At 60.5% G+C, this 24,735-nt stretch overlaps 2 protein-coding genes across 3 annotated transcripts; both read right to left on the reverse strand.

The window, feature by feature from the left end:
• Positions 1-547: 547 nt before the first annotated feature.
• Positions 548-8,259, reverse strand: ECEL1 (endothelin converting enzyme like 1; the record flags this gene model as incomplete). 2 transcript variants are annotated; one of them, XM_080623678.1, is made up of 17 exons in its annotated part: positions 548-647; positions 887-963; positions 1,505-1,600; positions 1,792-1,857; positions 2,120-2,244; positions 2,338-2,405; positions 2,510-2,561; positions 2,722-2,780; positions 2,983-3,080; positions 3,549-3,623; positions 3,723-3,821; positions 3,958-4,180; positions 4,580-4,704; positions 4,916-5,008; positions 5,533-5,643; positions 5,803-5,871; positions 7,516-8,259. In XM_080623678.1, the coding sequence occupies 17 exons, from the start codon at positions 8,257-8,259 to the stop codon at positions 548-550; spliced, it is 2,280 nt and encodes a 759-aa protein (XP_080479804.1). The 2 variants fall into 2 exon arrangements, with proteins under 2 accessions (XP_080479804.1, XP_080479803.1); XM_080623677.1 differs by having other exon boundaries at positions 2,977-3,080.
• Positions 8,260-15,756: 7,497 nt separating this feature from the next.
• Positions 15,757-24,696, reverse strand: SLC12A9 (solute carrier family 12 member 9; the record flags this gene model as incomplete). The annotated part of the gene is made up of 13 exons (XM_080623881.1): positions 24,454-24,696; positions 22,142-22,276; positions 21,832-21,969; positions 21,296-21,595; positions 20,985-21,092; positions 20,766-20,877; positions 20,516-20,673; positions 20,171-20,253; positions 19,919-20,043; positions 18,379-18,571; positions 18,010-18,184; positions 17,037-17,183; positions 15,757-16,595 (listed from the first exon to the last, which is right to left on the reverse strand). The coding sequence occupies exons 1-13, from the start codon at positions 24,635-24,637 to the stop codon at positions 15,757-15,759; spliced, it is 2,697 nt and encodes an 898-aa protein (XP_080480007.1). The 5' UTR covers positions 24,638-24,696.
• Between the last annotated feature and the right edge of the window lie 39 nt (positions 24,697-24,735).

Raw genomic sequence — 24,735 nt, forward strand, 5'->3', positions numbered from 1 at the left:
CATCACCCGGCCACAAGCTCTGCCCACCCACTGGCAGGGCTGATGTGGGAACAGGAAGGAGCTGGCACGGGGGATGCCTGAGAGGGCACCAAGCAGAGGGAGGCTTTTGGTGTGGGGTAGCCCCACAATGTGTCTGGTTCACTCTCCCTGCTTCAGCTGGTGCTGGGCTGGATGTGGCAGGCTGGGTGAAGTATTTGGGATGGGTGGACAGAAGAGGGGGTGCACAGGAGTCTGGGCATGCCCTCCTTCCTCTGTGGGGACTCAGGACCCCCATGGTGTGCAGGGCAGGGGGGTAGGAAGGGGATGGGAAGGGAGCAGCTGCATCCGCACAGGAGCTCGTGCTCACCCCAAATGTCTCCACGCTGCCTCCACCCCTCTGGCAGATGCCTATCTTTGGGGGGAGAGGATGACCCTCCATGTCACCCGGGGGTGCCCTCTTTGCCTGGAGAGTAGGAGGAGGAGGTGGGCAGAGGTGTGGAGCAGGCACAGGGTGGCACTGCGGCAGGGATGAGGATGGGGGATGCCAGCCTGAAAGGGGGGATCGGCCTCACCACACTGAGCACTTGTGCGCGGGGTTCATGGGTGAGTTTTTGGGGCAGTGGAAAACCCGTCCAAACTCCTCAAACTGAGAGACACTGCCCAGGACCCTGCCAGGAGAGGAGGCAACACAAAGCTGGGCACACCATGCCCCTCGCCGCTGCCATGGGCCCCGGCTGGACACCTGCTCAGCCCAGCAGCACTCATCCCCTTGCCCAGGTATGCCCACCCAAAGCCTGCTGGTGCCAGCACCCCAAAGGGTGTCCACTCTACTTTGCATGGCACCACCAGCTACGGGGAAGGTTGGCACCCACCATTATCCCTCCTCCATTTTGGGGCCAACCAGTACCTGTAATGCTCTGGGGCATGTTTATCTGTCAGCACCTGCAGGTAGATGGACTGGGATCGCCGCTTGATGCACCAGTTCTGCAGGGGAGAAAGGTTCCCACTGGTAAGCCAGATGGGGCATCCTGGGTTCTGGCACCCACCAGGGCACAGATGCCCTTCTGGCTGTTGGGGTATTAGGACAGCTATGCACTGGTTGTGCTTGTTATTGTAGGATCTCCTGGGAGCCTGTGTGTGTGGTATAGATGTGTTGGGAGAGCATGGAGGCATGATTGTTACTGTAGGGTCTCCTAGGATTGTGAGCTGCCTGGCTGTAGGGTCTCTTAGAAGCTTGGATCCATATACATTTGTTACTGTGGGGTCTCTGTAGGTGATAGGTAGGCCATGTATTTATTATTGTACGGTCCAGAGGAACAGTGGGGCAATGCAAGGTGATCCTTGCAAGGCTGAGCTCTATACCCTGAGCCCAGGACCTGCTGATGGAGCTCAGCCCAACTCCTGGACCATGGGCATCAGGCCCCTCAGGGCTCTCGCCCTGTCCCTTGGGGCCACTGGCCACACACTGGGTGGCACCCCCCAACTCCCCCAGTACATGCCATATGCAGGAAGGGCAGGGGCTCACCTGGGCAAAGGCAATGAAGAAGAGCTGGTCATGTGTGTATTTCAGGTGGTGCAGGGGGTGCTCTGGGCCATGCTCCCGCACCCACTTCTGGTAGGCCTGAGAACAGAGAGTGGCCCTCAGCATGGCCTGGGCACCACCCCCCCGAGGCCTGCCCTGAATCGCCCCTATGCAAACCTCCCAGCAACCAGCAAGCCAGATCATGCTCACTCCCTGCTGCAGTGGTGATGCCATTAGCAGCCACCCCATGGCCCTGCCGGGGCCATGACACCCCGTGAGGGGACACTTACGTAGTAGGCGAGTTTGAGCCCCCCCATGTCAGCAATGTTCTCCCCCAGCGTGTGTTTGCCATTCACCTGTCAAGAGAGACAATGAGGTAAGCAGAGATATCCCCCCTCTCCAGGCATCCCCCCCGTCCCCACCCTGACACCGAGACTGTGCCTCAGTTGCTCCCATCTGGTGTCCAGAGGAATTTCCCAGCTGAAATGTGATGAGTTGCTGGGTCTCAGGACAGAGCCATGCTCTCTTGCAGGCACCCAGCCCCAGTGGTGGAGCAGCAGGGACCCACCATGAGGCAGCGTGTGCCAGGGCATTGCCAGTGGGCAAGGGAGGTCTCACCCGCTGGTTGTAGACAGTGAAGTTGTCGTAGAGGTTTACAATGCACTGCGCCTTCTTCAGGAACTTGCTGTATGACCGCTCCGTCCACCAGTGCACCAGGTTCCCGTGCCGGTCATACTGTCCCCCTGCCGAGGCAATCACCACTACTGGTAACCCCAAGGGACCCAGGTGTCCTGCCTACCCACATCCCACATGGCATGAGGTGGGGGGTCGCTCACCCCAATCATCGTAGCCATGGGTCAGCTCGTGCCCGATGATGGTGCCAATCCCACCATAGTTCAGTGACCTATCGAGCAGGGAGCAGAGGTGAGAGGGTGAAGTGCTGGCAGGGATGACAGTGACCCCATCCCCTGCCCTGGCACCCCAGCCATGCTCCAGCCCCACACTCACTGCGGGAACTCGGGGTCGTACAGGGTGGGCTGCAGGATGCCAGCAGGGAACACTAGGGACACAGGAGAGCATTGCAGTTGTGGGTACCCTGCCCTGTACCCACCCACAGCATCACTCGGCATCAGGGGCTCCTGCACCATGCCCACCACCCCAGGCCCTCCCCAAACTCCGCAGCCTGGGGGGCTGATCCCGGGGGCTGGGCAATGTCTCACCCATCTGGTTCTTGTTGGGCAGGTAATACGCGTTCAGTGCCTGGGGAGGCAGCAGCCACCTGCAAGGAGAGACAGTGGTGCCAGGCTGCAGGGGCCCTGGTGAGGCGCGGAAATGCCACACCCTTGAGCAGCTCAGGCATGGCGAGTATTCCTGGTTTGCTATGTGCCTTCCTGTCTATACCCTGTGGGGTACAACTGGGCGTAGGTACCAGCCATGCTGTGCCCCCATGTTTTCCAGGGCAAGGGGATACTCACGCAGACTTGTCCACCTCCTGCCGGATCTTCTTCACTGAGAGCCTGATGCTGAAGGCAATGCTGTTGAGGATGTTCTTGAAGTAGGTCTTCTCATCCACGTCAAACTGGGGGACACAGCCATGTCAGGAGGAATGCCAACCCCAAGGGTATGGGAGGAGGGCTAGGGTATCCTCCCATCCCCATGAGCTTTGGGGACAGAGGATATATAGAGTTGTGGCCATGAGTTGGATGTGGCTGGACGAGTATGTCCTCATGTCCCATGCTGTCTGCCCACATGGTCAGCTGCATCTCTGTCAGCTCCATGGGGCTCCTGGGCCATGCTGGTGTTCCTTGATGAGGACAGAGCTGAGCTCTGGGGAGTGTGGTGTGGAGAAGGAATCATCCCAGACCTCAGGGACAATATGGCACTGGCCGAGTGGCTGTGGCCATGCGAGTGGTGGGCAAAATCAATTATCAGGAAATGGCTTCTTTGGGGCTGGCATCCTGGTCTCTACAGACCCTGAGGCAGATGTGGGGAACATCTCCCCCCTCCACATGCCCATGACCCCTCATGGCCCTGGTCCACCCCTTGCCTCATACTCCTTGTCGATGGCCTCTGGTTTCAGCAGGAAATCGGGGTACCCAATCATCACCATCATGTACCGGAGCTGTGGGCAAAGTGAGTGAGGGGCAGTCAACGCCCCTTTGCCATGTGCTCCTGGGCCATGGTGGGGGCAAAGGCACAGGGCCATGCTGGCGGCTGCTACCTTGGCTCTGGCTGCTCGCCGTGTTTCCTCATCCATCCAGTCCAGCTCATCCAGGCGCTGATCCAGGATGTATTTAATGTCCTCCACCAGCTGCTGTACCTATAGCGGGTCACCACAGACACTGGCACAGTGTCCTCACTACCCATCACCCCACCAGACAGCCCTCAGTAGGTAGGGCTCGGCAAGGTGACAGGAGGGATGTGGTGGTTTTGTACCCACAGGCAGTATCGCCTACCTTGGCTTTGCTGGTGGAGGAGAAGTGCTCCTCAACGAAAAGGGCGCCCAGGGCCATGCCGAAGTGCTTGTTAGCCTGGCTCAGGCAGATCTTGCCCGGCTCAAGCTGCTTCTCATTGCCCTCCATCTCCTTGGAGAGCTCATGGATGGCATCGCGGAAGGGGGTGGAGAGGTGCTCACTCAGCACCACCACAATGCGCCACAGCATGTAGTTGTGAAGAATCCTGGTGATGGGGGGCAAGATCAGGACCCTCACACCGGTCATGTCCCCAGGCACACAAGGAGGGTGGGGAGCATGCACAAGGGTCCAGGCAGGCCATGGAGGTGGCCATGGCCCATGGGGGCAACAGGGACAGGCTGGCACCATGTCCCTTCCTGCTGTGTAATGGGTCTGGTGATCTCTAGCACGGCAGGGCTCAGCAGGTGGCTAGGCATGACTAGGGTACTCAAGACAGTGACTTCTCCCAGGAGCTTTCTGGGGTCCCCAGTGCCAAGTCTGGCCTCTCCAAGATGGAGGGGATGACGACAGCACCAGCCACAGCCACACTGTGCCCATCTCCATTGCCAACTCTCTGCCAGGATGGGGAAGGTGTCGAGGCACAGGGGGTGCCAGCACCCCTCACCTGCTGGGCGTCACACGGATGAGGTCAGACACCTTGTGCATGTAGTCAGTGGCCAGCAGCACCACCTCTTCCTCCTCCGAGAAGTTGTCATTGAAGATGCGGTCCAGTAAGCGCTTCCACTTGAGCTGCCAGGGCACTGTCAAGGAGGCACAAGGACACATCCCCACCCCCAGGCTTTCCAGCCTCCCCTTCCCACCCAGAAAAGTGCAGCACAGATTCATCATCCTCAAGTGGATTTATTGGGCAGGTGGGACAGCAAGGGCACGGAGCAGGGGACCTCTGGGGCACAAGGCAGTGGGTATATAGGGTGGCAAGCTGGGCACCAGGGGTACTCACCGTGGGGGTGATACGCTGCAGCTCACCCAGGGTCACTTTGCGGTACATGCTGCTGACATCCCTCCTCACATCGTCGTACTCAGACACTGTGATCTGCATCGGGTGGGCATGGCTGTCACCATTCCGCTGCCCACCTTGTGGGTGGCACACAGATGGGGCACAACTTTGGGACAAGTGGGGCTCCTGGCTCCTTGCCCTGGGAACCTTCTGCAGACAGTGGGGCTGGTCATAGGGTCCCCAGGGAGTTGGGGTACCAGAGGACTGAGCACTGGGCTCCCCTAGGACCTAGACTGGGGTCCCAAGAGCTGGGCATGGGTGCCTCAAGGGCCTGGAGTGGGTTCACAAGGACTGGACATGGGGACCTCCAAGGGCTGGAACTCAGGGCTCTTAAGATGTTGGGGCTGGGGTCTCTGAGGTTCTGTCACAGGGTCCTCAAGGGGTTGCAATCCCCAAGGGCCAGGCATGAAGGTCCCCCAGGGCTGGAAATGAAGGTTTCAAAGGGATTTCAAAGGATGGGGTCCCTTAGGATCATGTATGGAGATCCCCAATGATCTGTGACTGGGTGCCCAAGGTCTGGGCAGGGGCACCCCAAAGCCCAGAATGGGCACCCCCCTCACGTTGGCAAGGTGCTGCTCCAGCTGCAGGATCTCCTGAGCCTTCTGCTCCACGTGCTCAGCCCCCAGGAGGGTGAGCAACCGCTCCATGAACACCCGGTATGCCGCCAGGATCTGTGCCGAGGGAAGGGATGCTGAGTGCCACCCTGCACTGCCCTGTGGGCACCCCAACTCCTGGCACCGCTGGCAGTGGGGTGCTGTTTGTCTGCCACCCAATGCTGGGTGCTGGTCACTCTCCTGGTGTCCCTAGGGCATTGATATGGCACCCCTCACCTTCTCACTCTCCTCATCCTGCCCCAGGTAGAGGGTCCGTTCAGGCAGAGTCAGTCCATCCTGATCGATCTGGGAGGGGAGAGATGGGGACAGAGGGTGAGCTGGGGTGGGCTGTGATGATCAAGGCACCCCTCACCTTCCCCCGTATTGCAGAATGCCCCTGGTGGCCCAAGGAGTCAGCCCTGGGCATGTGCAGGTCCTTTACCCCAGTTTCCCTCCTGCCAGAGGGTGATGGAGCTGCAGCAGGCAGCATGCCATTTGCTGGGAGTGCTGAGCAGAAGGCAGGGCCCTGATCCATGGTCCATCCCCCCCCTACTTTCCACAAACAGACACACACACACACTGCTGGCCTGTAGGCACAGGTGCAGCCTCTTACACATACACACACCTCAACATGCTCATACATGTGTACACACAAACATATCTGTAACTCCACCCTCATGACACACACCTGTGCATGCTCACCCTGCTACGCATGCATCATCTAGTTTAACCTCCCCCCTCAATGCACACACAGAGACACACATGCACCCTTCCCTTTTCTCTCTGGCTCACCCCGTGTCCCATCCCACTAGCTGTAGCGCTGCCCTGCACGTCCACAGGCACCCCCAGCCTTTCTCTCCTTTCTTTCCCCCTCCCCATCACAAATCCTACCCTCTTTGGCTTCCCACAAAGGCACTGCCGCACACAGTCCTCACGCACACATAAAGGACCCTCTCCCAGGCTCCTCACACACCCCATCACATCCCAGCCCACACGCACTCCCAATCACACCCTCACCCACTCCTCCAGCCAAACCCCGGCACCCTGCCCTGGCTCACACCCATCTGCCCCCGCGCACCCTGGCACACCCATTGCGCACCCGCACCTTTTCCCTGGGACACTCGCTCCCTCTAGTGTACACACCTGCGGCCCGGCAGCGCGGCCCTGCTCACTCACCCCAGCAGGGAGCAGGGAACCACCCTCTCACAGGGACCACTGCGCCCCCCCGGTGCTCCTGCCATCCCAAACACCTCATCCCCACCGTGCCAGCCCTCCACCATGTCCCTGCTGTGCCCACCCCCATGTTCTCTCCATGTCCACCACTGTGCAATTGCTGTGCCCCCACTATGGCCCGCCATGCCCATCACCGTGCTCACCACCACACACCCACAAAAGCAGCTTGAGTCTTGCCCAGCCAGACAAAGCCCACCCACGCCCTGGTCACACCACAGGTTGAGGGACAGGGGCTGGCAGGAGTAGGGAAGGCTGACAAAGCCATGAAAAATGCGCTGGCACCGTGTCCCAGTGCTGTGGGGCTGGCAGGCATCCCCATCATTGCTTAGGGTTTGGCTCCTGAGTGCCAGTTGGTGGCAGCCAAAATGCCAAGGTGAGGGGCTTGGCTACCAACCATGGTGCCCTCTGGGCTGTCCCCAGCACCCAGCCAGGCAACACTGTCTCACTATGTACATTCCCCTGCCCTTTTCCTCAACCAGGTCTTGAAGGTGCCACTCTCACAACGGGGCAGCCTGACACAGGGGTTCCACAGTAGGGAGATGGGGGGGGTTCCCCAGGGGCAGGAGCTGTCGCCAGCCTGGCTGCCTGCTGCGGGCAAGCCCACACAGCAGGCACCTGCCCAGTGCCATTGCAACAAGGACAGTGGCACCAGAGTGGTGTCATGGGAGCAGGGGGTTGGCTGGGGTGGGGACAGCCCAAGGGGCAGGGTGCCCTCACCCGGATGACATAGCGGGAGGTGTTCCTCTCGTCCAGGCTGACAGTGAGGGAGAAGAGCACCGCAGCACTGTAGACTCCCTGCGTCTTGTAGAGCAGCTCATTGATGTCTCCACGGCCTGGAGGGGCATCCCAGCCACCACACTCCCCAATGACCTCCAGCATGGGCCGCGGACCCAGCCGGTCAATCTCAGCTCGGTCCAGGCATGAACGGAAAAACTCCTTGACCTTCCTCTCAGCCGAGGCGGGGGCTCGGCGCCGCACAGGGCGGCTCAGCAGCGCCTGCAGCTTGGCTTCATTCTGCTCTGCAATGGCCCCGATGGTGCCATACACCAGCTTGTCCTCTGGGATGCCGTGTCGCCGGAGCCAGCCACCACAGGCAAAGGAATAAAAGTCCTGGCAGGGGTCGATGGTGGCATCCATGTTGGCGCTGAGGAATCGGGACGCCCGTAGGAAGGCCTTCTTCTCCTGGCACCCCTCCAGGCAGTAGCTGTCCCCTTCAGCTGCCAGGTACTTGAGGACTAACATGCACGTCAAGATGACACAGAGCCCCGCAGCGAACACCAGCCCCGAGAGCAGGCAGACCTCCCGGCGGCTCCAGCGTGGCAGCCCCCCACGACGTTTCTTGGCCCCAGTGCCCAGCTGGAGGGTGAAGCCATTGGGCAGAGTGCCACTCTGGTACTTGCTCACGTACTTCACCTCCTGAAACTCATCATAGTGGGCTGTCAATGAGTAGGTCTTCTCCATGGCTGGGGATGGAGCTCCCCTCAGGCACCGTGACTGCGGGGGGCTCAGGGCAGGAGGTGGACAGGCTCAGGCACCCCACGGCTCATGCTGGAGCCATGCCCACTATTGGGAGGTGGTGGAAGGTGCCTGGGTGAGTCAGAAAGCTCCTGAAAAAGGCAGAGGAGGTGGTTGAGGACGGGTTTGGGAGGAGCAAGGCAGGGGGGCTGCTTCTTGCCGTCATCACTGCCTGTGTTGTTATCCCTGCCTGTGTGCCCTGCTGGTGGCACTGGGACTGGCTCCAGTGCCAGGAGCTTGGTGGCAGCTCTACCCCATAGCTGTCCTCTCTTCCAGACCCTCTGGTCACAGGGCAGGGTCCTGTCTGCACAATCTCAGGGAGATTTCATCACCTGGCACAGCTTCATCCCATACACCCGACACCCACTCAGTACACCAGCGAGAGCACCACACCAGTTGGATACCCAGGGTGATCCAGTGAGTCCATCCACCCTCACACTGCACCATGAGAGCCCTTCCTGGCCTTGGGGGAAGACGAAGTCTGCCAGCCCCTCTGGGAGGGGTAGGAGGGGGATGAGCAGCTTAGGGAAGAGGTGCTTTGGGAAAATCTGGGGGGGAAGGCATTGGGCTGGGGTGTTGTGGGTTGGGTCAGGTTGTGTGGCCCTGCACTGGATTGCATCAAGTTGCGCCATGGAGCATAGCGTTGCATTGTGTTGGGTTGGGTCGTGGTGCGCCGTGTTGCATTGCATTGTGTCAAATTGTGGTGTGATGCATGATGTGTGAGCAAAGTTAATTCCAGCCTGGGGGGAGCCTTGGACCCCATGGACATCTCACAGCATTTTCATCCACACCACCACCTCTCTCTGCCGGCTGCTGCCCGATGGGCAGGGGTGTCTGGCAGGGGTGCCATGTCGGGGACAAAAGAGTCTGTCTGCCCGCCCATGGGAAAAGAGGGTGGAGGCATAGATGGATTCTGGGGGGCTTCAAATATAGTCCCCAAGCTTTGCTCGGTGCAGGATGGTATCCGGATTTGCAGGTGGGAGAGGACAGACTGGGAACAAAGACCCACTCAGGAGGTGGCCGGTTTCCCCGCGGGGAGCCCCCCAAGCCCCTGCTGCCTCCGCAACTCGGGCGAAGTTGTGCCCCGGCACCACAGCCCAGCGGTGCCCGCGCCGGGGAGCTGCTGCCGCCGGAAAGTTTGCGGGGCTGGCAGCAGGCACAGCACAGCACGGCACGGCGGGGAGGACCGGGGGCTGACCGGGATGCTCGGGGGTTGCTACTCGGAATGTCGCCAGGTATGCTCGTGGGATGTTCGGGAGTGCCTGGGGAATGCTGCCCAAGATTCGTGGGGGATGCTGCCTTGGATGCTCGGAGGATGTTACCCGGGATTCTAGGGAGATGCCTGCCGGGATGCTAGGAAGGTGCTCGCCGGGATGATGCCTGTGGTGCTCGGGGGACGCTCGAGGTTTTGCTCGGGGGATGCTCGCGAGGTGCGCGCCGGCAGGCTCGGAGAGTGCTCCCCGGGCTGCCCGAGAGGTGCTCACCGAGGTACTCGGGGGACGCTCAGGGGATGCTCCCCGGAACGCTGTCCGCGGGTGCTCGGGGGTCGCTCATCGCTTGCTCACAGAGACACTTTGGGGATGCTCCCGGGATGCTCGGGAACGCTGGCCGGGATGCTCGGGGACGCTGGCTGGGATGCTAGGGGGATGCTCAGGGGGTGCTTACCGGCTTGCTCGAGGGATGTCAGCAGGCTGGCCGGGGCTGCTGGAGGGGCGGCTCGGCGTTGCCCGCCCGGCTGCACTCCCAGCGCTCCGCTCCGCTCCGCGCCCCGCGCAGCGGCTGGCGGAGCGGCGGGGCCGGAGGAAGGCAGCGGGGCGGGGAGGGGGTGGTGTCTCCAGCCCGGCTCTCCCGCAGGCCAGGCTCCATTAACGAGATTATTATGCAAATAGAGCAGCCTTGTGCCACCCGCCAGCCTTACCTCATCCCCGCCGGCGGGGAGGCAGGGTAGGGGGGTCCCTGGCTCCCCCGCCCCTGGGGGCTGGCACAGGGCTGGCAGTACCAATCCACCTGGCAACCCTTTCCGGGGACCACACTGCAACGACCCGGCACCCCGGAACCCCGGCGGAGCTCGGGTGGGCACGGCCGGTGGCCTGTGCCAGGAGCATCCCTGAGGCTCAGCACCCCCCACCGTGCCCGGGCACCCTGGGGAGCCAGTCCCGTCCTGCCAGGGTGGAGGCAAGGGAAAAGGGCTGTAGGTGGGCAGGAGATGGAACCTGGGAGTCCACAGGTGAGAAGGTGTGCATGGGGGTGGCACAAGGTGGCATGGGGAGGGGGCCATGCACTCACACACACATACACACACACACGAGAAAGTCTGGGAATATTAAACTGCATTGCAGATAAATCCCCAACATAAATATCGTGAGCTACTCTGCCACGGGGGGGCCCAGCAAGGAGATTTGTGGCCCAGCAAGGGGATTTGTAGCCCAGCAATTCCCACTGCCCACGGCGATCACGTACCCCAGTCCCACAGAGCCATCCTCCCTGCCACACTCTGGGGTGCCCTGTCACCCTCACCCCTCGTGCCTGCACAGCTTTGGGAGCTCCGGGGGGGTGGGACTGGGATGTCGTGGGTGCTGGGGTGAGAGCCCCAGGCAGCACACACTGGGTGCTGTGCTACACATGATGTAAGAACCCTGTTTGGCACAAGATGAGTGGCTTGACTGGTGTGGGACCCACTGTCTTGTCCCTTGGGCTGGTCCCAGGCACAACCCTCACTGCCTGGGCATCTGAGGCTGCACTCTTCCGTGCTGGGGTGCAGGGCACAGCCTGGGCAAGGTGCCTACAGCAGCATCGAGACAGGCAACATCACACGTGCAGACAGTGGCACACGTACATCACATGTACACCAACATGACCAGTACAGACACACATGCTATGCCTCACACAGAGGCTCAAACATACACTACCATTCAGCTCCCATTACAGTCACATGTACACTGGCACACTCATGCATGCTCACACACACATACTTGGGTGTTGCAGCAAAGTTTTCCTGTGGTACACACAAGGGCACAAGGGCTCTGTGAATCCCACCAGACATCCCCAGCTTGGGCAACCGAATCAGCCCAGCTCTAGGGGGGTGCAAGGACACCTGGACCCAGGCTGCTTGGTGAGTGGGCACAGGGTGCCCAACACTGCTGCTCACTGGGGAGCTGGCTGGAGGGTGCCACACACTGGCCTCCCTGTGCCTGTGCTTACCCAACTCCAAGAACTGCTTGGCACCTTGGTGGGAGCATGATGGATGCACACAGGAGAGGAGGGGCTGGCATTATTAACAGCCTTGGGTATTGCTCCAACAGGGCTATAAAAATTAAAGGCGTGTGGATATAAAATAATGGATAAATCTGAGCCGGCCGCAGAGTGCTGCAGCGTCCCGCAGGAGTTGGGATCTCAACAAGCCAGGGTATGGCAGGTGTGGGATGGGCATCTATGTGTAGACATCAGGCAGTGCCAGCATCTGTTTCCAGATGCCAGCTCCCCAAAAAACTCTCCACTGAGTGCCCTGAGAGGGTGTGTGAGTGGTGCTAACCCGTGGAGCTGGCACTGGGAAGCATGCGGCTGCTTCTGAAGCTAGGATGGAAGGTGATGAGGTTGTGCCTTTGCAGACAGGGCTGGGGGAACAGGGCACTTGCTCCGCACGCCCACAAGCACTGCCCAGCAGCCCCAGCAGGTAAGATCTGTGCCACAGTGCCAATACATCCAGGGATCACAGAGCTCGTGTGACCCCAAGGTCCTGCCCACCCTGCTACTCATGACTCCAACCCTGAGCAGGGCCCAGAGTAGAGCCCACCTCACCAGCCCCACTCAGCCCTGCCAGCCCCGCAGGCCACCCCGCCAGCATCCTCATTTTCCCCGAGATTAGCCGCAGCGCGGGAGCCTCCGCGCATCGCCAGCAGGTGACAAATAAGATTTTTCCACTCTCCCGAGCACCCGGCATGGGTCTGTCATTGAAAATGCAAAGCAGCGCGGTGCCAACCTCTGCCACCCACCTTCACCTCTGCCAGCCCCTCGATGCCGAGCACCCATAAAGCTGAATCCCCCCGCACCTCCACTTGACCCCCCCACTACACCCACTGCTCCCCCTTGGGAGTGCTGGGGTGCTGGGCATAGTGGCCTCATGCCCATGGATCAGGTTCCTGGGAGAGGTTTCATAGACGGGTGCTAGTCCAGGGGTGTCAACCTGGGCAGACAGCATGGCCGTGCACTGTCCTTTGGGTGCACCCACATGCTCTGCAGTGCAAGTAGGAGAGTGGGGTATAGGGGTGCATGGGGGTTCCTGCCATGCTAGGTCCATGCACACCCCCAGGGCCTGCCTGCCTCCAGGAAGGATGCCAGGCTCTGGGATGGGCACATGGCAGGCTCACCCCAGTGATAAAGGATGAGGGATTGCCCCTTGTAGGAAACACTTAGCCCAAGATGTGCCCATTGGCATGGCATTCCCCCACAAACCGCACCTCAAAGGACCCCCATCCTGAGCACCCAAGGGGGGAAGGAGAGCACTCCACCCCACAGCTTGGCACATCCACCCAGAAACCACAACTCTTACCCACCAACCCAACCCTCCCAAACCCCTCAGTCCCCCTAAACCCCTCAGTCCTCCCTCAGCTCCAACCCTGACATCCCATTACCCACCCCACCCAGAACCAGGACCCTCCCCAGCAGCCCCCGGCCCTGCTCCCCGCTGCCGCCGCTGCGTCTCCCCTCCGCTATTGTCAGAGGGTTGCCTCTGCCTCTGTCTGTGAAATTAATTCGAAGGTGGAGAGGGAGAATTATGTAAAGTGTGGTTATTCTGGAGCGGCGGGGGAAGCGCGGCTGATGGCAAAGTGCCTTTTTGTGTGTTTAATATGCATTTTTTTCCAGCGGTGCATTTTCAGGCGGGTAATTTGCTGTCTTTTCAGACCTCGATCAGTATCATTTCTCTGGCAATGACAGCTTTTATTTGCACTGAAATGAATGCTGCAAAATTTCCAAGAAATAGTCGAGGCCCCGCTGGCTGCCCACCCCCACGGGGCCGAGACACGGGCACTCACCAGCCCCTGCCCCCCACAGCCCCACTTGGTGGCAGTGCCTTGGGGTGCTGGGCACATGCGTGTGCCAGTTTGCACAGCCTGTGCTCACAGGTGTGTGCACTCCCCTGGCTCCCCTCACCCTCCAGCCTGTGTGCAGATCAAAGAATCATGCCTAGGGGTGGGTAGATACACACCCCAATGCATGCACGCGTATAGCCACCCCTTGTGCACATGCATACACCCCCTTTTGTACGCATATAGCCCTCAACATGGCATGTGCTCCCTTAACAGGTACACACACGTGCGCCCCACAGACACGTGCCCCTCCTTGTGTGCTGGCAGGGGCCACCCACCATTTTGTATCCCCCCCAGACCTCAGCATAGCATCACTGAGCCATGGCACCCAGGTACCAGGAGGTTTCGGAGGTCACACACACACTCCTCCCTCTTATCCCCAGTACAGCCTAGTCCTTGGGGAAACTGTGGCACAGAGGGGGCAGGCACGGATAGGTGTTCTCCCCGCAGCCCATCACCTCCCCAGGCACCCACAGCAATGGGTGGGAGCCTGGAGCAGCTGCAGGACGTGTCTGTCGGGAGGAAGAAACGTTGTTTGTGTAGGTGTGCGCTCCGTGGGTGTTCCGTGCCGGAGCTGTTGTGCTGGTGTGTGATGCTGCAGTGGGCACACCTGGGTGCGCACATCTGGGTGTGCATGCACACACTTGGGTCAGACCCTGCCCAAGCCCCAGTGTGTGCTACAGCGTGTCTGCAAGGGACGGCATGTGCGTATATGTCCATGCCATGCTGTGTGTGCTGCCCGTGTATGTCCAGGCACAGGAGGCTCAGGGGTGATGAATGGTGTTGGGGAGTGCCCACGCATGTGCAATGCTGCACCCCACTATAATACTGTGGAGGGCTGTATACTCCCAGCCTCAGGTCCCATATACCCCCAGCTGCAGGTTGCCAGCTGCGGTGGAGCTGGTGCCTGGCACAGCCAAGGTTAACTCTGCTTAGAGCCCGCCGGCACAGTGTGGGGAAGCTTTAATTTAATGAAGTGTGAGGCTTTTTATGGGCTTTTAATTACGTGGCGATAATTAACATTATGGGCCGTCGGGTCCCGCTGGTGCCCAGCTGCCCTGTGCCAGCTCCCGCCTGTTTGTAAATAAGCCCTGCAGTCTGTGTGGTGCCCAAGCCGGGGCACTCCCCTCCTGCTGGGGGGAGCAAAGCCAGCTCTAGCCCCCTGGCCACCCATTGAGGGGGGGATTGGGCACAAACCTGAGCACAGCCCACTGCAAAACGTGCGGAGCAAGCCTCCTACCACCACCCAGCCACCTGCATTTTTCCAGCCCTCCAGCTGAGCAGAGTTGCCAGGTGGCAGTGCCAGGCTTGGTGAGAGCTGGCAAAGGCAGCCCCACCACTGGAGCCCAGCCTGACCAAGAGCAGCCCCCTCTGTGCTGAGGGTAATAGGAAGCAATCCATCAGGCAGTGCTCAGGCGTGCTGCCTGCCTGCCAAGCGCCGATGAATTTATCGTCCTGCACCCAGGCAATTTCCTGCCCTCCTGTAATCAATAAGAGGGGGCGCAGGCAGAAAGGGCAGCTTCCCTGTGCAGGTCACGATGGGTGTGTGGGGAAATGGCAATGTCCCATCAAACAGGTCACAGAACAAGGCTAGGGGATGCAGGCGTTGGATGAGGCTCACTCCTGGCCAATCTTTTTCTCCCTCTTTGTCAGGACCAGGAGTTCAGACCCCTTGGGGGGGGGCGGGGCTGCAGATTGAAATATCTTGGTCCCCCCCAACCAACAACACAGGGGATGCTGAGCAAAATCTGAGGTGCCATACTTCATAGCCATTAGGGCCAGCACCCAGCTGCTCCCCTGCTTCCCAGCCTCACACAAGGAATCCAGGCATTTGGGCTCCCCTCCCCCAGCCCTTTCCATTTAATTTTTCCTAATGAAAGGCAGGGAGGATGGCGAGGAGCTGGGGCACCAAGGTCGAGGCTGCCTTTAATCAATCCCTACTGCTGGCTTGGTGCCCGGAGGAGCTGGCGGAGGAGAGGCTGGGGGTTGCAGGAGTGGGGAAGCATGGGGAAGGAGGTACAAGATATGAACAAGGAGCCCCCAGCAAACTGGGGCACCCAGTGCTTGGCACCCCCTGGGACCCCACTATCACCCACCACCACCCCAAAGAAAAGGCACGGTGAATGCACCTCGCTGCCTGGCCAGCACCAGGGCTGTGCCTGGATCCTGCCAGGGCAGCTTTCATCCTCTGTAGGAGACACCCCCAAAAAACAACCCACTCCCCCCAGCATGAGGCACTGAACCCCCTGCCCGCCATGGTGGGGGTACTGGGGGTGGGGACAACCCCAGGCTCAGGCTGCTAAAGGCACTGGGCAAAGGAGAGTGAAGGGAGCTGGGGGAGGACCTGGGAGGTGACCTAGAGCTGGGTGCTGGTGACAGCACTCACCCCATGCACCAGCACTGTGGGACCCAGCCCGCGGGTGAGCAGCTCCAGCTGGTGCAGGTACAGTGGGTAGAGGCTGGTGTCTGCCGGCGGCCGTGGCAGGTAGAGGAAGCGCACGACCGGCGCGGGGCTTTGCTCCAGGATGAGTTTGTTGGCAGCACACACATACTCATCTGACACTTGGGTGGTGTTGGCTGGGAAGTTCATGGTCTCTTCCTCCTCCTCCTTTGTCGCCCCGGCAGGCCCTCCCGGGGGTCCCTGGCAGGTTTGCCAGTGCAGGCGGGTGACAGCATCCCAGGGCACCAGCTGGATCTGGGCCTGGATGCGCAAGTCCTTGAGGAGCTGGCGCAGCTTCTCCTCTTGCGCATGGGGCATGGTACCCGCCTCCACGCAGAGGAAGAGGCGCAGGCGGGCGCGCCGCCAGGCCCGTGCCATGTTGAGGACGCAGGCCATCTGCAGCAGGAACAGGCTGCAAGTGTCGGCATAGCGGGCACTGTCAGGCCGCAGCAGGTTGACGGGCCACACGTGGATGGCAGGCAAGGGACTGGCAGCTCGGCGCAGCTCCTGGGCTTTGTCCAGGCTCTCCAGCTGCCGGGCCAGCAGAACATTGCGGAGCATCTTCAGGGCATCAGCCACAATGCCCACATACTCCCGGGCCGAGAGCAGCTTGGGGGCAGCAGGTGCCCGCAGTGGGGGGAAGCCCAGAGGGATCTCCTCACTGGTGCTGGTGAAGGCAGGGTGGTGGGCTAGACCATCCTGCGGTGCTGCATCATCGTAGAAGCCCAGCACCAAGGTATTGGGGCGCATCCCACCTGCCAGAAAGACCACATTGTCCTGGCTGAGCAGAGGCATTGCAGGTACCCATGAGCTGCAAGCTTGGCTTTGGCATTGCTCACCCTGGGGATTCCAGACCCCTCAGGATCACATGCACAGATGCATCCAAGCCCCACCTTAGCTTTGGCATTACCCACCTATCCCCTCTCCAAGCTCCAACTTGGCTTTGGCACCACCCCCACTGGGTGCTTCCAAGCCCCTTGCCATTGCTCATCCACATGTCTTCAAGCCCCTTAACATTGCCAACACAGATGTCTCAAATACCCAACTTCACCTCAGCATTGCTCACCCCGATGCCTCCAAGACCCAACTTGGATTTGGCATTGCATGTCCAAGTGCCTCCAAACCCTTTGGCACTCCTCACCCTGCAGGGGCAGCAAGGTGGACCCTCACCCATACCCAGCCCAGGTGCCACTCACCAAGGCCAGAGGTGAAGAGGAGCTGCCGGACACCGTGCCGCACCGAGGGTGCAAGGGTGAGGCTGACAAAGGCCTTGACATTCAGCTTGTCCACCAAGCTCAGCCATGAGTCCTGCTGGGGCTGCAGTGGGTCTGAAGGCAGCATGTCTGGGGGGGGAGCAAGAACAGCATTGGGGTAGGATACCCCTCTGGGGTCAGGTAGCCCTGAGGGACCCCGCAGCACTCCCCCTGCAAAACCAGTGGCAACCTCTGTGCCCATCCCAGCATGCACAAGATAGGGAGGGTAGAAGCTGGTGCTTCCAGCCAGAGAGATGAAATTATACATAAATATATAGAAAATACCCAGGCAGCCCCATCCCTCCTCCCCAATTTCAGGCCATTAATCACCATGGCAACAGCGGCAGGGAGGGGAGCAGAGCCCATGCGTCAGCTGGGGCAGGGATAGGGACAGCCATGGCGTGTGCCAGGGAGCACATGTGTGCAAAACAACACACACCAGGATGCAAACATGCCTGAAGCATGTGGACACACAGTGGCAGGCATGAGGTGAGGATGGACACAGGCACATGCATACACAAAGCTGTGCCATGTGTACTCACATGCATGCAGGCGTTGACCTGTGCCAAGGGACCATGCTGCACAGGAGCCCAGAGGAGCCTGGGTGGGATGTGCCATGTGTGCATACCAGCACTGACACATGCAGGAGCACCATGTAGGGATGGATACTTGAGCACAAATAAGCACAAGCTTGTGGCACACATTTGCAAGCATACACTGTGCACAGGAGCCATGGGACAGACACAATCTACCTACATCTCCCATGCCAAGCCAAGCCCAAGGTGCAACACCTTTGCCCAAACTGCAGACATTCCCCTTGCTATGCCCAGCCAATCATCCCAAGGACTCCAAGAGCCTCCTGGCACCACAGCAAGGGACAGAGGCAACCAGTGCTAGGGACAGTGAAAACCCTCACCCAAGTCCTGCAGCTCGACATGGCCCAGGACATAAAGGCCACTCTTCTTGAGGTCATTGACAAAGTCAATGAGGCGGGCACTGCCACGTGGGTTCTGCACCATCAGCAGCATCTGTGGGCGCCAGAACTTAACGTGGTCCTTCCGCACATCCAGCATCAGCAGGTACTTCCGCACCTGGATGAAGGAAGGGAGGGCAGCAGGTAAAGAAATCTCCTTCTTTCAATGAACCACTCCAGGGGGATGCCAGCCCCAAGGACACACTGCCCAGGACAGAGCTGCCATGGGGACACCAATCTTGTGGACACCAGTTCTCTACTCCATTAGGATCTCAGTGTGGAGGAGCTGGAGTTGAGGAGGACAGAGCTCACCTGATGGAAGATGAGGGCCTGGCTGATGTAGCCCCATGTGCTGCTGGGCGAGAGGTAGTGGAGCGCAAGGAGAAGCAGGAGCAGAAAGCCCAGGCTTGCTGAGGCTGACACAGGGCTGATGAGGAACATCATGACACAGCAGCCTGCAATGCCCAGCAGGCACGTGTGCCAGGTGAAGTACCGGAAGGTGGGCCTGGAGCAGGGAGAAGGGGACACCTGCTATCATATGGTTCCCATGCAGCTAGAGGGCAGGCACAGCATGGGGGACTACGCCAAGGTGCCACACCAGCCACCCCAGTGAACCCCTCTGTGCCAGCCCAGTGCATGTCAGGCACCCGAGATGCCTGCAGAAGAGGGCACAGAGGGAAACAGTACCTCCCAGGGCACTAGGCAGCCCCTTTCTGCTAGCCCATGGCAAACAGGGGTAGCGATGGCTACAGGGCTGGTGCTGCTCTGGCACACCCAGGGGACCAGCTAGAGTTGGGCAGTGCGCGGCAGTGCCAGCGGCTGCGGTGTCTGCTCAGCCCAGCACAGTGAGGCGGAGGTGGGGAAGCAAGAAGCTGTTATTTTCTCTAATTGTTGTTTTTCCTGAAAGGTAATTAAAATCCTTTTCCACTGCGCTTGATGGAGACCTCGGGGCGGGAGGGGGCACCAGATGTGGGGTGGGTGATAGGACTGTTCCCACCCACCCCACAAGCCTTCCTTCAGGCATTGATCCTGCCCCATTAATGCCCAGCAGCTGTGGGGGGCAAGTTCCAGCTCCCCAGCCTAGCATAGACACCAGCCCTCCCTTGGGAATGGGGCACTCTGGGGGACCCCAGGCAGTACCACCCAGCCATGTTTGGCATTGCCTCTGTAACACCTGCAGGACTCCCCCTGCTTTGGAGTCACAACACCCTGCACCGAGGGCAGTGGGCATCACACAGGAGAGAGATGAGGCTTCCCCCAGCCACCCTGCCATGCCCCACCCCACCTCCCAGAGTTGGGCAGCCCTGCCAGGCCAGCCCTGCACCAGAGTACCCAGCACCCTGCACCCCAGGCTGGGGCTGCCCATAGTCCTCCTTCATAGTCCTCCTTCCTGGAAGATATTTTCTCCTCCCCCCACCCAGGATCCCCCTCCTTCCTCCTTCCCTCTTCTCCCTTAGTTTAATTAGCACTAACGGAAAGTGGGCTCCATCACCACTTGGCAAACTGCCCAGGGGATGCCGGGCAGGCACAGGCTATAAATTACCTCAGAAAGCCTATGGGGAGGGGGCGGGTGGTAACCAGTAGGGTTGGATCTATCTGTACCCACTCAGCAAAGCAGTGCCAGTGCATGAGGACTATGACAAGCCAGCGTCATGCGGGGACCTGTCTCCTTCTTCCTCCCCAGGGATGGGGGTGTTTCTGCCCCCTTGAATGCCCAAAAGAGGGGTACTCAGCATCTTTCCTGACAGAGGGGCAGCACGCACAGGGATAGCAGAAGAAGCACAGATGGATGGATGGATGGATGACTATCCAGCATATTGGCACAGCCTCCCTCCCCTGTGCCAGTGGGTACCTGAAGTTGGGGGCCGATGCCCACTCAAGTGCCAGGCAGGCCAGGTTGACGGTGGCGTAAACCAGGAGGAAGAAGGTGGTCACGACCCCCGCGATGGTGTTGAGTTTCCCAGAGAAGAGCACCAGCTGCAGAGAGCACAGGAGGTGGCACAGGGTGAATGCATCCCCCAGGATGGCATGTGCCAGGCTCCACAATGTGCCAAACCATCTTCACCCAGCAAGGCTGGGAAAGGAGCATCGCTGGCAAACTCACCTGCACCACCAGCCAGGAGAGGATCACGGCCATCACTGGGTTCCCATTGGCAGAGGTCTTCTTGGCCAGTGCTAGCGCCCGGCCTGCAGGCAGAGGAGGGAGGTTGGGCTGGGGCACCCCAGTGGGCACCAACAGGCTCAGCCACCAGCCAGGAGTCCTGTCCCCCCCGGGTGCTGAGGAAATGGCAAACACCAGGGCACAAAGGTGACCCAACTGGTCACATGTCAATTCCCAAAGTATCACCCCCACACCAGGAAGGGGACACCCTGGTGCCAGGGCTGGTCCCCAGCAAGGACAACCTGCCAGGTGTGCTCTGGCAGATGCCAGCGCACTCCAGGCACTCACCAAAGAGATCATCTCGGGCCAGGGCATAGAGAATGCGGGATGCTCCGATGAGGTTGCTCATGGCTGCGGAGAGGGTGGCAGCATAGATACCCACGGTGACCAGGGGCGGGAAGATACTGATGTCACGCAAGAAGCCATAGTCTTTCTGCAGGAGGATCCTGGAGAGGGACATGGACACACTGGCACCTGCTTTGGCTCAGGCCAGCGTGCCTGGCACTAATGGCCCTGGCAAGAGGACAGGTGGCCATACCTGTTGCAGGTGGCACACATGAGGAAAGCCAGCAGATTGTAGACGAGGTAGGTGAAGAGCACAGCAGAGATAGTGCCCCGTGGGATGGAGTAGCTTGGCCGCTTCAGGTCCCCTGTGGGCAGGAGCAACCACTATTAGTGCCCACTAGCACAGCACCCGCCTTGCTCTCCTTCAGCTTCCACTCCCACTGCCACCCAGCCCAGCACCCCCTGCCCATACCTGACATGTTGGAGCCTGCCATGATGCCAGTGCAGCCGTTGAACATCACTGCAAAGACAGAGCTGAAGCTCATCCTCTGCCCGGTGGTGTAATCCACCCCGTACCCACCTGCAGAACACAGGGATGCAAACTGTGATGGGCTGTCCAGGACAGAGCAGCCCTACCCTCTCTTCAATGTCCCCACACACAAACCATAGGAAAACCTACTTTGTGCCCACAAGCTCCCCCCACCCTCCAGCGAGCCCCTGCAGATGTGGAGATGCCAGTGTCATAGTGGGTCCAGCAGGCAGGGGGGTAGAGCCTCTCCTCACCCCCCAGGTTGTCTTGCAGGGTGGCGAGGGAGAACCCAGTGAAGTTGCCATTCTCAGTCTTAGAGCCATTGAGGTAGGGCAGGTGAATTGGTACTCTGAGGGGCCGCGTTGCAAAGAAGCTGACAAGGATGGTGCCCAGGACACCCGCAACGATGAGGAAGATGAGGAAGGTAGCCTTGGCGTAGATGGAGGCACCCACAAGGCACACAATGAGGCAAAGGGCCAGCAGCACGGTGCCATAGAGCAGCTCATACCAGTAGCTCTGGGGCAGGACATGGATGCCTGTGCCCACTTTTTGCCCTGGGGAGAGACAAGCCAGGATCAGTGGGGCTTGGAGGGGGAATCACTGGAGCAGATAGCCATCACTGCTGTGCCAGGCTTGCCAGACACTAACTCTGTTAGCTACCCAGGCCAGAGGGCTGGATAAGCTGTGCTGGCTACACCAGTCATGGTGCTTGGCATGCGTGGCAGGGCACTAGGGCTGCTTGGGTATGGGACAGCCACTGTCCCCTGCCACCACACATGGAGGTACTTACCAAGTGGGATTCCAAAGCTGTCCACCAGTGCCTCCACCAGCCCCAGCACATAGAGGGCACTGCCACACACGTTGGCCAGGAAAAACATGATCCCAATGCTGCCCCCAAACTCTGGGCCCAGGGCACGGCTGATCATATCTTGCTTGAGTCAAGAAAAGATGTCAGCAGCTCAAACCACCAGTGGGAGCTCCCACTTCTCCCTCCCAGGACAAGGAGGTCCCAGTCCCAGTGTGGCACCCCAAGGCTGCTGAGTGGTCACACAGTTTTGGCGCACATGGTCTGCCCCAGCAGCACCCACAGCAAAGGATACAGTAGGCTCCTCCGGCATCCAGAGCCCCATTGGTGGCAATGGCACACACGGACAGCACTGTCATGCCAATGATGAAGTATGCCACTGCGAACATGGCCAGGGCTTGGTATAACCCAGCATGGCCCACCACGAACCCTGTCGAGGATAGGGAGACATCAATGAACCCTTTAGCTGGGTATGGACCACTCCCAGGACAGGGTCCTGAGCACAGCCAGAGCTCACCCCACTGAGGCACACAGGCTGCTCCCATCCTTGTGTCCACAGCTCTCCCCAGACATACAACTTCCCTCCCTGCCAGGATGGGTATATCTCCACCCAGCTGGTGCTCGCACTTCAGGACATCTCCACCATCTTATGCCAGGATCAGGCCCAGGAGTGGCTTGGGCATGGGCAGCTCAGAGGGGCACAATCAGAAAGCAAACAGGGCAGGGGGGGTCTACTGTCCACCCAGCCCCCGGGCACTGCAAGGGGTGCCGGGACCCCCATGCCCTGCTGCCACCCTCAGCGGGCAGGAGGTGCCTTGCATCCCAGCTCGGGCACCAGAAGCTGATGGGCACTCCATGGGGTTTGTGTTGCCGCCCTGCTTGCCTGCTGCAAAGCAGGAAGCAGAACAGCCCCGGGGCATCCCCGTCATACAGTGCACACACCACACGCCCCCCGGTGTGTGTGTCCCCGGGGGTGGGGCACCCAGAGCCCCCCTCGACCCTGCCGGGGATGACGGGAGGCGAGCGTAGCCGGCGGCGCTGCGGGCAGGAAGGGGCTGCCCGCGGCTGCAGGGAGATGCCCTATCTCAGCCGCAAGCCAGGCCGCAGCCATGGCCGCAGGAAAGCGAGGGGGGTGCCGCGGCACGGGCACTGCAAGGAGCCCTCAGGGAGACAGGCTGGGTTTGGAGGCACACTCCGTGACCCCCAGAGGGCTGGAGGGTGCCCGAGTGCCAAAAGCGGGACTGCCGACGGGGGGGGATGGGGGGGAGAGGGCGGGGAGGAAATAAAAGGGTGTCCCGAAAGCAGTGCGGAGGTGAGTAGGGGGAGCTGCTCGTCATGGAGATCTGGGGGATGTTTGAGGCACGGGGAAGCAACACGCTGTCGGGGGAACCACGGATCCCCCATGGTGGGACAGTTCCTCTTCCCAGCAACTCCCCACCCCCTCCTCCCTACACTTCCCTTCCAGCTCCGCGGCCCCCCGGAATAATGCACCCCAGGGTAGGGGGGTCAGGGCCTGTGCGAGGACCCCAAGCAAGGGAGCAGAAAGGGGGTGAGTGATGGCAGGGGAGAGCTGTGCAAAGTGGGTTCCCCAGGCAGGGGAAGGGGCTCAAGGGCCCTCCAGGCATGCAGCCAACTTCCGCCCTTGGGCTCCCTGTGGGCAGAAAATGAAAGAGGAAAAGCCTTCCCTGTTCCCGGATGCTGCCTGCCCTCCGCTTCTGCCTGCCCCAGGACAGACTGGGGCATCTCCCCCTTCCTACGACCCCCCAAAAGTCTGCCACCTCCTTCCGCTCATGCCCACCCTGCCCCCTAGTTCTTCCAGATTGCCCAGTAACAGACTCATAACCTAAACAGGGAGCAGACTGGGATCAAATCTGTGCCCTTTGAACAGCACAGAGGAGGGGGCAGCTGGGCACCCAATGGGAAACACCAGGGTCAGGTCTTGCCCTTGGGACACCATGTAGGATGTGGGATAGAACTGGGGTGCTGTACTGGAGTGCTGTAGTATTGGCTGATACTTAGAGAGAAGTGGAGTCTCAGCACTGGGGAAGGGGGGACACAAGGGCACCGGAATCCTGTTTAGGGAAGGCACTGGGAAGGCCCAGAAGTCCTGCCTCAGAGACACTAGGGCTCCAGCCTAGGGTCCCTTAGTGGGGGCACTGAGATTCCTAACTAGGTTCCCATCCTGCAGGTGCAGCATGAACCCTGGGCCCCCAGACTGGAGTGGTCAGGAGGAGACACACAGCACCAGGAGTCTAACCTGGGGGAGAACTGAGAGAGCACTTGGACTCCAGACTAGGGGGCAGGAGAGAGCACTGGGGCTCAAACTGGGGGGGGGGGCAGGAGAGGGCACTGGGGCTCCAGACTGGGGGAGTAGGAGAAGGCACTGGAGTGAACACTGGGATGTCAGATTGAGAGGCTGGGAACAAATGGAGAGGGCAAAAAACACTGGGGCTCCAGACTGTGGGACTCGGGATGAGCACAGAGGCTCTGGGAAGGGGGAGAGGGCCCGGGAGGACACGGGGCCACTGGGGATACCAGACAGGGCTGGTGAATCTAGGCAGACCTCGGGCCGCGGTCGGGAGGGGTCCGGCGGGCGGCGGCACTCACCGAGGCGCAGGAAGAGGACGACGCTGAACATGGAGAGGAGCGTGGGTACCACAACGCCCAGGAAGGTGGGCAGCTTGCGGGGAGCGGTGGCGGCGGCCCGGCCGCGCTCCCGGCCCCGCTCCTCCTCGCCCGAGGCGGCGCACAGGCGGTACGTGAGCAGCGCACTCCGCTCCGAGCTCGCCATGGCCTGGCACTGCCCCGGGCCCCTCCGGCCCCGAAACGCGCCCGATCTGGGCCCCCACCGCTGCCCCACCAACCCCGCCCGCCGACCAGGGCCCGACC

This window comes from Psittacula echo (genome assembly GCF_963264785.1).
Source record: "Psittacula echo genome assembly, chromosome: 7".
NCBI lineage: Eukaryota > Metazoa > Chordata > Aves > Psittaciformes > Psittacidae > Psittacula > Psittacula echo.